Source organism: Triturus cristatus, chromosome 2_1 (genome assembly GCF_964204655.1).
Source record: "Triturus cristatus chromosome 2_1, aTriCri1.1, whole genome shotgun sequence".
NCBI lineage: Eukaryota > Metazoa > Chordata > Amphibia > Caudata > Salamandridae > Triturus > Triturus cristatus.
In genome coordinates, this window is record NC_140581.1 from 853,412,359 (window position 1) to 853,426,168 (window position 13,810).

Here is a 13,810-nt window from a genome sequence, read left to right on the forward strand (position 1 = left end):
CATAGTCCGGTCTGGTTTCTGGGAAGACCCGTGTCCTGACGGCTTTTCCATGGAAAACTATGCCACATTTCCGGAAATTCTTCTCCCCTTTTTCTTGTCCTTATGTAAGGAGGTCTGTTGCGTGGGCTCTTTCCAGTTAGAGCTGGACTCAGCCACTATAATTCTGATACCAAAAACACAGCTTCCCTTAACATCCTGTGCCAACTATCGCCCAATATCACTTCTCAATTAGGAGGTCAAAATTTTCGCCACAGTATTGGCAAATGGACTCAAACGGGTCCTGACCACCTTGGTGCAGCAGGATCAGTGTGACTTTATGCCATCCCGTAGTATGCAACATTGTATTAGTTGGCTTCATGTGGCTCTAGCTAACCGTCTTCGATTGTGGCAGGATCTAGCATTACTCCTCATTTATTTTTGAGAAGGCTTTTGGTACGGTGGACTGGAATCCTCTTCAGTTGGTGACAGCTCGCGCTGGGTTTGGATCACGCTTCCGTAACATGGTCTGTGTCCTTTACTTCAACCTCACGGCTCGAGTATGTGTCAATGCAGTCTTATCTGCTACTTTTTCTATTGAGCGAGGGACCAGGCAGGGTTGACCTCGGTCCCCCTCCTCTTTGCCTTGGCAATAGAGCCTTTGGCTCAGCTCATACGTACAGACCCCCATTATTCCGGGTGGACCTGGAGTGTTGGCCACGAGGACAGCATTGCGTTATATGCAGATGACGTGCTCTTGTATCTCGAACCCGGCTGTTAGTGCACCTAGATGTTTACAGCTGCTTTAACACTTTGAAGTGGCCTCGGGTCTTCGGATGAACACTTCTAAATCTACGTTGGTTCCCCTGGCATCGGCCAGAGATTGCTTTGATTGGCAGACGACTATTCCTCTCTGGCGGCTTAGTTTTGGGTATCTGGGCCTATGGGTCGCTTTGCACCCAGAACTCATTTAGGCCCTTAATCTTCAACCTTAGGTCTGGAAAGTTAAAGCGGACCTTGCCAGATGGCAGGCCCTTCCTCTTAATGTTATGGGCCGCATCGCGCAATACAAGATGATAATTCTTCCGATATTTCTTTACATTTTTCAGAACTTACCACTTAATTTGTACCAGTATGGTTTTGCGAACTGGATGGAAATACGAGAGCATTTCTGTGGCGGGGTTCTAGGTTGCGCCTGGTCTTCACACACTGTCAACGAAGACACTTTGATGGTGGCCTAGGAATGTCTTCTCTATTTTTATTATATGTCCTCCCATCTTCTTGTTATCCATGACTGGTTCAATGGGGGTTGGCAGGATCCCACCTACCGCTTAGAACTTTCATTAATGGGCTTTTCTCACATGCAGGCCACGCTCTGATTTCTACTTCTATACCTTTTGTAACTAGAGTGGAGTTTCTTGTATGGAGGGCTGCACTCACAACAAACCCCTCTTTGGCACTGCACCTGGCTGGGGGAGGTGGCGGTGCTCCGTGGTTTTAGATTTTAGAACATTATTGGTATCACACGACTGGGAGATGTGTGGTCGTGAAAGCATATATATTCCTTTCAAGACCTTCAACGGACGTATACTCTACACAATACTCAGTTCTATAAATACCTTCAACTCCGACATGCTCTCCACGTTCATACCCAATCAATTAAAGCCCTCCAGGAGTTTAACCCCTAGAAGCGAAACTTCTTATGGGTCACCTGGGCTGAGGGGGAATCTCCCAAATTGATTGTACTCTTGTGATTAATTTCCCTGGTTCCCTACACCAGCTTAGAGCCCTTTGGGGAAGTTGGGTGGGCCCATGGAAGATGATGACTGGCAGAATGCCTTGATGGCCCCTCCGGACCTAACTATCTCCGCGCGACTAAGGCTGGTACAGACATACCATCTATATTTTGCTTACCTTTCTCCAGCTAGCCTTAGTCGAGCAGGTATCCTTCCTACTTCCTGTCCTCGTTGCTGCACCGACCCAGCGGATTTCTACCACCTGGTGTGGACCTGTCAAGTGGTTTGTCAGTACTGGACCAGGGTGGTCCAGAATTTGTCCGATGTCCTTGGGTGGCGGGTCCCCGTTTCACCCTTAATGATTTTCTATGAGAATATTACTCCAATAGTATTTCAAAATGTGGTTTTGCTATAGAAACGCCCCAAAAGTAAAATAAATATAATGTGCTAATATGGTAAACATGATTAAACATTTTTACGAGGGAAAGCCTCTAAGGAGGAAGCCTGATGAAAATGGGGGCTTCCAAACTTAGTATACCCTGTAAACAGGGAAAGCTAGTGACAGCACCACTCTGTACTTTCTTAAAAGCCTTACCTGCCGTTGGAAATTCAGTAGCCTAAGTGCCTTCAGCTCTACTGTAGCTTTGGTTCGCAAATCTGGAGGTAATGATCCTGGCAAGTTCTCGAGTTCTTGGATTCTGTGTGTTATGCGGGCCTGTAGCCTAAAGAAAATAACAGTAAGACTGGTTCAGTATCACAAACTAGCCCAAATGTCAAACCTCCACAACCATTTCTTTCTAATCCCCCCACTCCCCTTTCAATTCCTGATACCGGACCTGCAATTTGCCACATCCAAACTATTCAATCCGTTTTAAACACTTTGATCAATCATCATTAAAATAGTAAAGCCACAAATCAAATAAACCCCAACAATACATCCCAGGTAGTGAAATGGCATGATGTTAGTGGTAGGTTCCCAAATGTTGCATGATAATTTTAGTGGAGAATTTGCTTTTGAAAATATTGGCACCTTAAAAATACATCTCCGCAAGCAATCTGTGAACACTCTCGGAGGTGTAACAATTTCTTCAAATATACTGTATACACAAAGAGGATCGAAGGAGGGATTTTCATTTTGAGTCTGAGCAGGAAAGTGTTTGGAACACAATAAGAGGAATAAGCTATTGTAGGAAGAAAGAAAAGTGTGCTTTTGGGAGATCAGGAAAGATGGGAGGTGAAAGATGCAAAACGAAAGTCAGACCGAATATTTAGCACAGAAAGAAAAAAGCGTTCTGGACAGAAGGGAGGAAAATCACATGGGGGTACCTCTGCGAGTAGGTAAACCCAAACAAACCGTATGCAATGAATGACAGGGGGAGAGTGGGTCTGGCCTCGTCCAAAATATGGTCTTTCTGTTGCCAGAATGCGAATAGGCAAGGAGGAGATTAAAGTGGCCTGGGTTGTTTTAGGAGGAACCTAGAGAAAGGGGAATCCTGTGGTTCTGCTCAGACGTGGGTCCTGTACTTGCACCACAGGAACCAAGCTACCCCTCACGGATGAGGCACAACAGGCCTGAAACCAGTCTTAGGTTGTGTGTTCCCATGTGGAGAAAACATGGCCCAGCAGTTTGGGCTTATCTTTCCAGCAGGAGGACTAATAATAATTTGCATGATTGATTGCTCCCTCTCTAGAGTGGTGCAGTGGGCAGAAAATGATCGACTGGTATGTGGCATGAGTGACTGCCAGTGGCTAAGACTTTTGCAAGCATTTCACCCAACATATTTTGTTGTTTCAATGAAACAGCTCAGCAGAGCCTAGAAACCTCAATTGCGCCAAAAGTGCTACCATATGTGATGAAAAGTCTGCCAGGATGACAATTATTGAAAATGTTAACAATTTCAGTATCCTATCTGCTAAACAAAAATCACAAACTGTAAGAGAAATGGTTAGATACAGTAAGATTCTAATCGCTATGCTCAAGTGAAGAAGCACAGTCAAAATCAGAGTTTTCCAAAGTTAAACTGAAAGATAGATTTGTCATTTAAATTTATGGCGTTTATTCTTCTAATTATTATCAAATTTGTTTGAATAAAACGAAGCAAGCATCACATATTTTGCATCATGTTAATTCAATTATACAAAAGATTTTTTTCCCCCTGCTGCTACCAAGGGTCAAAAGTTTTCATACACACCAACATTTTCAAAAACAAAGTATGCTGTATTGGTAGTGTACTTCCAACAGCAACAAACTGGATAAGTAAGCATTCTACAAATCCTTGCTACCAAGATGAAACCTGTCAATATGGACAACAATATTTCAGCCAGATTCCTCAAGTTTGAATGCTTTATGGGAAGTGGGCACTTGAACTGTGAATTTCGAGGGAGTTGCTGATCAGCCAAGATGGAGGCTGTACATGCATGACGTTTTGGACTAGCCAGACCAAGCCAGCTGCTAAATGCAAATCAAGAGCAATGACAGTACTCTAAAAATATCATGTGAAGAGCTGGAGAACAACTGTGACCCGGCAGAAGGAATGGCAGCGATCTGCCTGTCCACACCATAGAGGGTGCCCCTGGTCTGTGAGAACGTTATATCCTCAACATGGGACTTTGGCTACTGTTGCTGCTAGACAAAGTGCACCAAGGGCAGAGAGATTAGGAGAAGGCAGAGTTCCAAGAGAGGGACAGACCGAGATAGAGTGGTATGTAGGCATGGAGCAACAAAAGAAGAGAGAACACAAGGGTCTCGCCTTTGGGACCTTATAAGTGTTTAGCCATGCAACAGTTAATGCTGTTGCACCAAGGATATTGTGCTGGATAACTAAACACTTATAAGGTCCCAAAGGCGAGACCTATTGGCTATGCCAATGCTTGTTTATTATACTAATAGTGAATAATATTAAATTATTCACTGTTAGTTTAATAAAAAAATGGAGTACAAATAGCTGGAACATGACTTTTCCAGAACACTGAGGTAAGTAAAAAAAATGCCCTTAAATGTACGTATGTTGTGTGCGTGCTTACAGTTGTAAGTGTGTTTATGTAAGAGCGAGTGTGTATGTGTGAATGTGTGTGCAAATGTAGGCAGAGTGTGTGTATGTACGCGTGAATGCCTGTGTATGTATAAGCATTTATGTGCGAGTGAAAGTGAAGGTCAAGGGGCATGTGATGTCACTTCCGCTACTGCAGGCATTTTGGTGAATTGACGTCATGAAGTGCACTAGTGATTAAGCTGTCCGGCACCACGAAGAGACAAGAGAATAATTTTAGTTTCTCACTTGGGGAAAATGTGTGATCCGGGGAAAATCGCTTTCACCTTCCGCCTGAATCACCTAATCTGCTGAAACACGGGAGTATGTGAACCTGACTAAACCACATACGACCTGCATAAAACTCCTGCATGCTCGATTTAATCCACAGGCAACATACCACTTGCAGTGTTACCCTGCCAAAAAGCATGGTTTAGGGGCAGACGCTGCCCCTCTTTGTTACTGCATCTCCTGTAGGATATGCAGGTGTGAAGGGGTATTCAGAAGGCATCACCAGGGGTATGTGGATGAGCCCGTAGGTGTGCGACTCTCTGGCACCAGGGACAGAGGGGAAGCTTGGCGATCAAACAGCCCCCTCTTTATTGTGCAAATGGTGCTCGACTGAAGGGGACAATAGCCGCCCGGGCAGGTGGGCCAGTCGGGAGGAGGGATATCAGAGCCCACTTCCTGTTAGGAGCATTTAATGTGGTCATTAACCCAAGCACTAGACACCTTCAAAGCTCCCCCGCCCCAAAGCCGGGCCACTTTCCCAGGCTGAAGCCGGCCTGCAGGATGGCATTTATAAAACTGCAGATTTTCACATCAAAAGTTTATTTGTCTGCTGGGGGCGGGTGTGGGTTTACGACATGCAACAGCTGACTACTACACCACTTTAATTTAACGGTGACACCTGGGGGAGGGGGTGGAAAAGAGTGTCAACATCCTCCGCGCGTGCACAGTGCAGCCGCCGCTTGTCTTCTCTGTGCTGGGCCCCCTTTCCTCAGCATTTCACTCTGATTTCACCATTTCAGCATGAGTGCCGGTGGAGAGAACCCAAATATTCATCTGTACAGTCCTTATCCCATAGGAAATACCAGTGGAAGGCTGCATGTGTAAAGATTCACACCACTGCAGAAAAAGGAAAATCCACTTTGTTCAAAACTTGCTATTAGTGTAAAAAAAAGAAAAAAAAGAGTACATGGTACCTAACCTCGTCCCATAATCTTGGAAGGCAGCACCACATTGAAAACGAAGAACACTTTTTGTCAACTGTGTGATAGAAACAAAAAACTATTTTGCCCCACTTTAAAAAACAAGCGCTCGCAATGCCTTGTCCTCCCCTTGACCCTGTGCGCCTCTGAGCTCCATGCCTGCTTCACAGCTGTTGTGAAGACTTTTCTGATCTGCTTCTTAAATAAACAAGCAGATCAGAAAAGTCTACACGACAGCCGTGAATCAGGAGAGCCAGTCCTGCAAAAAGCTAAAGGGAGGCAACGAAAAACACTACCCAAAGGAAATGAGGGGCAGGGCTCGAGTCCCCTTCTCCAAACTGACTTGTTTACTATAGCTCTCGCAGGCAAGGAGCGCATGCGCGCTCCAACGCCAGGCGAGACCTAAAAAGCAAACCCAAAATAATTCTTCCTCAGTCTGCTCCAGCAGTAGCTTAATTAAAGTAAGAATGATTTGAGACCAAAATTAACCCACATGTGTATAAAATGGCCAAAGGTGATGGTAAACCTGTGCCTAAACCCACACTTTGCTGGCGAGAGCCTTGAAAACAAAAACGAATAGCAATAAGCTACATGTCCACCCAGAGGACGGCTCACCTTGTAAAAAGGTCAAACAGAAAAAGAATATCATTGGCCTTGTTGGCACCAGATGTTGAGAAGGCCTTTGATAGGGTTAGCTGTTCATTTTTTAAGAGGTGATGTTCAGGCTGGATCGGGATGGTCATTGGGCCTTATATGCATCCAAGCGCTAGTATCTTGAGTAATGGTGTATTCTCAGACAGCGGTATGAAAGGAGAATGAGCAATGTCCCCACTCCTTTTGTAATGGAAATCGTACCCCTGGAGATGGCATGGTGGCATTAAGACACCAAGGGCCTAGAATATGGAGGTACAGTTAATAAGATCTTGTTATTTGCAGATGTTGGCTGCTATAAATGACTGAAATGCAGAATTTAATAACCCTCCTTACTGGCGCTACAGGAAACATTTAGGAGGACCTCGGTTTCTATGGTTAATTCAGACAAGTTTTTACTGATACAACTGCATCATGCAGGGAGAAACCTCAGAATTTTGAAGTGAGTGATCGCTCCTTAAGGTATCTGGGATTCCTGAATACATCCAAAATCTTTGACTTAAGATCAAAATAACACCATTGCTAGACAGACTATTGAAGGATCAAGACAGACTGTGCAACATATTTCATTACGGGGAAGGATGACCACAATGAAAAAAGGTAATCATATAAAGATTGATTTATGTCTGTCAGACTCTTTAGTTTGTGTTGATAATGTTGAAAATGGGGTTGCAAGGCAAACCAGCACTGATATCACACCCAATTCTAAAAGCACCAAGCAACAGATGGGTGGGGAGTGAGATTCCCAGACATTAGGAATTATAAGGCGACCCAATGCCAGATTCTGGGGCAAATGGCCAGTGGGAACACCCATTGGTCAGTGGAATCAATCCACAGAATTAGGCGATAGTTGGGAGGGCACTTTGGGATGTGACATGGCTTCAGAGAAAAGCAAGAACCACACAGCTTTGTTGTAGTCAAATTACAAGCACTGCCCTACGAATTCCTCTAGCACCTCTTATGACCATACAATATTCCTGCCACCATTAAGATCAATACAATACAAAAACTGGTGAGAAGGTGAATGTAGTGGATGTGAGGGAGGGGGGCAAATCAGATTTGTTAAGAATTGTAAGCAGGGCTTTGGGGTTAATTGAAAAAGTGTTGGTATTAGCAGCTACACCACCATGCAATATGTCTAAAAAATTAAGCAGCTGTAAACAGGCAACAGGCAGATTTGGAAAAGTTAGCGATTAAGTTAGACGAAACAAATGGACTGGCCTAAAACTTTATACATTAATGACAAATCCCGATAAACAACGGAAATAAGGGTATGTGGGGAAATTGGTAAAATGATAAAAAGAGGCACTTTAAAGAGATCCTGGAATGCCCTGTGAGGGGATATCATCTCAAAAAACAAATCAGGCCAAAATAAGTAGTTAAGATTTACAATGATTACATGCTGGTTTCTTATCCCTGACAAACTAAGTAGAATGTTTCCCATTGTTACAAATTCAAATTAATGCTGGAGAGGGTAGAAGGAGCCCCCAATGCACTTAACTCTTTCTGCATAAACATGATGCTTACAGCAGATGAACACTTTGGGCTGAGCCATGCTTTTTGTCAATGCAGCAGATGTACAGGCGTGCAGAAACCTTGAACTCAACCATAATTTTCCATAAACCTAGTAAAGAATCTAATCACAAATGTATAGTTCCACTTTCCCCAATACACTTCAGAAGTTTGAAAATGAGAACCACACGTTACCTGTATTCCCTCTCCTGTAGAATTTCAACAGGGTCTAAACCCTGTGGTTTTTGGATAGGGCTGATTCGGTTCTGTTTTTGCTGTAACTGAACTATAGGTGCAGGCTGCCCAGGAGTTGGCTGTGGCACAGATGGACCAGGCATAACAGAAGAAGGCTGGACAGCTGGAGGTGCAGGTGATGGCCTTCCGCTTGGAGGTGGCACTGGAGGCTTTGGGGGTGCTGTGGGAGCACTTAATTCTGACCCTTGACCTGAAATAAATTAAATCATGCCTCATTAGGTTTTCCAAAACGCTCTGCAACTAAATCAAAGACAAATGCTAAGAAACGCCAATAATGTTATATAGAGAATACCCAATTCCCTTCCTTGCAATCACGTAAAAATGGGTAACTTTTGTCAAAAATAAATGAACGAATATAACATACTGTCACTCATCAGTGACAGTGTGTCCAAGGAATACAGTGCTCCTTTACGAGAATATCTCCGAGACCACAAAATGCCTTGCTTGGCTGAAGTCATTTTAGATTTAGTTTACAACATAAATGCATGCTGTTACATCAACCACAACTTCTCATTTAAATATTTTATTGAAAATGTTTAACTTGAGCAGAAAAAAATATCATTGGCTTTGTCAGTTATCAGATTATAATCAAAAGTTTTTAAAATATCCAGTAGCATACCCAAAGAGAGAATATGAAAAAATAACCCTCAACACCACCCTTCAACAAACAGGGAGGTTGTTGTAAACTGAACATGGCAATCGAGGATTAAACATACAAAATAAAACAAAGTATGAAGGAGTAAGAGGGTGCATCCATGAAGTCTAGTTAGTGTCAGTGGTGGGTTCCAATAAGCCTTATTTTGCCAGGCTATGAAGCATAACGGCCAGTGAACTAGTATATACAGATATCCAATATGACACAACCTTCAATAATATTATCCTGCTAGGTTATACATAGGGAAAGGTACGAATATTGCATCTGATGAAATATTCTTTTTTGCTGACAAAAGTCTAAATGCAAATACATTGCATTTGATATTGGTGGAATGTAATTAAAAATGTAGATGATGTTTCAAACTTTACAAGTAGATGTTTTTAATATTTTGCTAATTTGTATATTACAGCCCTGATGAAGCTCATGTATGAGCGTAACGCTTTGGCTGTTTTTGACTGTTTTAATATGAAGAAACAGTGAATAGATTTTTTTTTAACATGACTGGCTGGGAGCGTCAAAACATTGATGGCTGGACTTTCTGAACAAATAAATTACTAGAAATTGGATTCCTACTTGCGTTGCCTCTCTGTCTTATTGCAGATTAAAGTTGACCCTGCTATAATGTCATATTTGAAGTTGTGGAGTTATTCCCTCAACTAGGTGAGAAGGTAAGTATCTTGGCTTGAATTAGGAGAATATAGGTTTAACATTGTAAACTTTGTCTTTCTCCTCTGTGCTTTCAGCTTGAGGAAGCAACCGTCTACGTCTCTGACAACTGTAAGGGACTTTAGCCCGATATGTAGTTCCCACAAAACACCGGCTGTTATACTACTGGAGGAGGCCCAAAATTGATGGGGGTATTTGAGATGGAGCATGCGCTTGTGGTCTGAAGAAAGATACCATCAGGATTGCGTTGGAGGGGGTATCGTCAACTGTTGCCACTTGTAAGGGGAGTTCAGGCCCCGCACATTAAATGAAAGGAATTTAAATAGGTTTTGCGGATTAGTCATCCTAAAAATATAAGGATCAACTCTTGCACAGTTACCGTCAACCTCCACACACTAAAATATGAGATCCCTCAATTCCTGTACATTCCTTCTGTCCTGACACAATTAAACAAGAAATAAAACACAGACATGTAAAGAACACAGAGATAATGAAGAAAAGAGGCCAACCAGGTCCAACCAGTACACTTTTTCCATCTTCCAAGCAGGGAAATAGAATAATTCCCAACGAGGAAAGAATAGGTAAATTCAGCCAGAGCGGGGGACCTAGGACCATGGTGGATACAAACTAGAGAGCTTGGTTTGTAGGGGGGGATAAGTGTTGTCTACCTGTCCTTTTCCTGGCCCTTTTTTTGGGCCTCAATTGGAAAGAGCACAGATTTTAGTACTTTCAGGTATCTGTGATTGTATGGGTGTCCGATGGGGAAGCAGCTCTTGGGAGGGATTCATTTTCCATTTTCAAAGTGTGGTATCGCACTATCTTTGGCTTTTTCTGCTATTTGGGCACGGGCCCCAACAGGTCCTGTTGTGACACATGGTTTGTCATAACTGCAGGAGTTCTGAGCAGTCTGATCTGCAACCATGGAACTTGTCTTCCGAGTTCAGGGTCTGGTGGTAGTCCCAGCACCTTCTTTACCTCAGAGAGTGAGTACACATATCTTTGCGTCCTGCTACTTATGTTCATTGAAAATCTCTGAACTACCAATATTATTATTGTCATAGTGACCACATCAGACAAAATTACATTGAGGGACATGCCATTCAAATTTATCAGCAGTGATCATCTCAATGGATCAGGCAGGGTTGCCAGCAATAATATTAAAAAAAGGCTTTATCAATTTGCAATACCTGTACATGAGTAATACAGAACAGTCATAGCGTAATACCCCCAGCACAGAGGTAACAATAAATCTCCTCAACGCCACCTGATTTATCACTCAAATATTAGCTTTAAACATAACATAACATGGATTTCTAAAGCACATGTGCACTCTAAATGATATATTAGAGCTGAAATAACATGTTTCTTGTTACCCAGCATAATGATTCGATTGTTGAAATTGGAAATTCAACCATTTTCTCCCAACATCAGGTTATGGGTTCTGAAGATACACACATTTCGATCTTGAATACATGCTATTCAATTTTGCCATACATTTATTAATTAAACTAAGCAAAAGCATATAATTTGATAAGCTGGGCTGCATACTGGAGATATATAACCGGCTTCTCCAACAAGTAACTTGTGAACTACTGGTTACTCTCCAGCTACCAGTATGTAGCTTGAGAGTAACGAGTAGCTCACAAGCTACTTGCTGGAGAACACGGTTGTATATCAATATAAATGGTAGACAATCAGGTCTAAGAAAAATAATACTGTCTCCATTGTCCCTGCAAGTTCAACTCATACAGAGTGACAATAAGTGAGGAATTCTTGGCAGAAGAACTAAAGCTAAACTGGTGGTGGAAAATCTCCCAACAAGAATATTGCAGATACACCTGATAACAATCCAACACATTTCTTTGAGGGATTAAAACCCCTAATCCAACCTGTTCTCCTAAAAATATTTAGTGCATTATTTATTTGTTTTTTTAATTTTATATATGTTTATAGCACAGAAGGTACAGATGTGCTTTACTGTAAAAACAATAATGCAACCCAAGGTCTTGCATAAAAACTAGAAGTTGGTGAAACCATACGCACCATAGGGGATATCAAGCAGCTTCTGGAAGGGGGATAAGAGAGCAAGAAGGGAGAGAGATTAGATAGGAAGACTTGCAGAGGGTGTAGTAGAGAAGTAGAAGAGGGAGGTGGAGGAAGGGGAATTCTAGAGGTAGAGAAGAGGAAAGGGACACTACAGCAAATGCATAGTAGGGGTGCGAGTGAAATCCATGAACCATGACCCATGCCTGAAGTGACAATAAGAGCGAAGCCAGAAGAAAATTTGCCATATTATGCTACTTACAGGCCAATTTTGACCTCAACTATACTTCACAAAATTCTCACTAAATCAATCACTGGCAGAATAGAGGTAGTAGTGCCTTAATTTATTAAAAACCGGATGGGCGAGCCGACCAAGATGGCCGCGACCTAGAGGAGCTCCGAGGGAAGCGTCGGCTCCGCAATAAATCCGTCCAGAATCCGGACACTTATCCTGCCTCTGAAGACACGTTCCGAAAGCCGAGGGCGTGAGGCGTTGGGCGCACTGCTTGGCGGCCAGTGCGGGTCCCGTGCACTGCCGGAGGGCGCGTACCAAGGGTAGCGGCCCTGCTGCGTGGATGAAGCCGGGGACTGGCGTGCTGCTGGGATCCTCGAAGGTGCGCTGTGGCGCCCGAACAGCGTAGATTGACGCCTGCGATTTCGGCGGACGGAGGCTGCCGGGAGCTGTGCCTGGGCGTCGCTGCTGTCCGCGTCCGGTGCCTCCCTCGCCCCCCCGCACACCTACGGGGAGCCTGCAGGGCTGCTGCGGGCCACGTGTGGTGAGTGGCGCGCCGGGACGACCCGCTGCGGTGGAGGCATCGCGGTCAGCGCATCGGGCCCGGTGTGACCGGAGCTGACAGAGATTGAAGCGCGCTGAAGAGAGGAGGGGCTGGGCGCCTGTGGCCGGATGAGACCTGTGCTACCGAGTGGGTTCCGGGCTGCTTCCATACACCCAGACTAACGGCCCCCTATAGACTTAGGGTATAAACCCTAATTGGATCACCGTGCCCCTGCTGTGGTGGGGGTTACAAGACGCAGTGCACCACTCGGACCGGCCCCTGATGTGTCGGGGGTGGCATAAATTCAATAAGAACTTTTCCCCGGGGCCCAGGCGTACACCATCGACGACCTTTGTATAAGGCTGGCGCAGCTTGGAACAGAGGCTTGATAACCTAGAAGAGACTGGGTGCGGTGTGCTCAGGTGTCGCTGGTGATTTGGCGCGCTTTCCTTGACGGTGCCTCGCCGATCCCCCGCCCCATCAACTTCCAGCGTGTCGGGAAAACCGACAGGCCGCGCGTGGAGTGTGCTCCCGCGGCAGGTGGCGGCGATTACCGATCGGCGCAGTACAGGACTGGGCGACAATGGGGGGCAGGGGCCCACGCACAAACTCGCAAGGCAAATTGGACAAGTATGCTTTCCAAAAGGGCCTTCCCACTCCGCCTGAGCGCAAAGACGTTCCAGACAAGGACTCAGATCTGGAGGGAGCGACAAAAGTGACACTAGAAGATATTATGGCGGCTCTGGCTAAGGTGCAATCCACAGTAGGGTCCATCTCGACTGATGTCTCCTTATTGAGAGCAGACTTTCAAAAGATGACGGCCAGGGTCACGGAGGATGAACAAGTGACAAAATCCTTGTCCAAGGACACTACTGCGTTGCTTCAAAGGGCCGGTCATCTGGAAGCAGAAAATAGAATTATGGCTGAGAAACTGGACAATCAAGAAGGGCGCTCGCGGCGCAACAACGTCCGTATTACGGGTATTCCCGAAAGTAAAGGGAGTCCAGCCATGGATCTATACGTTGAGGATCTCATAAAACAAAGACTTCAACCTCGAGGACTTTCGAACTTCTCGGTGGAGAGGGCGCACAGGGTACCGGGGGGCAGGCCCAAACCCGGGGCTCACCCTAGGCCAGTTGTGGTCCGTATCTTCAATTTACAGGATAGAGACGCTATACTACAAACAGCAAGGGTGGCTCCAACGCTGCGCATCCTAAATTCAGTGGTGTCCTTCACGGATTATACGGCGGCAGTAACTAAACGTCGCAGGAGTTTTGTGGAGATTAAGAAATAACTCAGA

At 44.6% G+C, this 13,810-nt stretch overlaps 1 protein-coding gene across 3 annotated transcripts in view; it reads right to left on the reverse strand.

Moving 5' to 3' along the window:
- SMARCA2 (SWI/SNF related BAF chromatin remodeling complex subunit ATPase 2) overlaps positions 1-13,810 on the reverse strand; it is a 1,761,756-nt gene that overhangs the window by 1,491,905 nt on the left and 256,041 nt on the right. For all 3 annotated transcript variants that reach the window (XM_085632958.1, XM_085632957.1, XM_085632956.1), the window contains exons 6-7: positions 8,311-8,560; positions 2,308-2,434 (exon numbers count right to left, since the gene is read on the reverse strand). In XM_085632958.1, the coding sequence (XP_085489084.1) occupies positions 2,308-2,434; positions 8,311-8,560 (377 nt within the window). The remainder of the gene's footprint in view (positions 1-2,307; positions 2,435-8,310; positions 8,561-13,810) is intronic.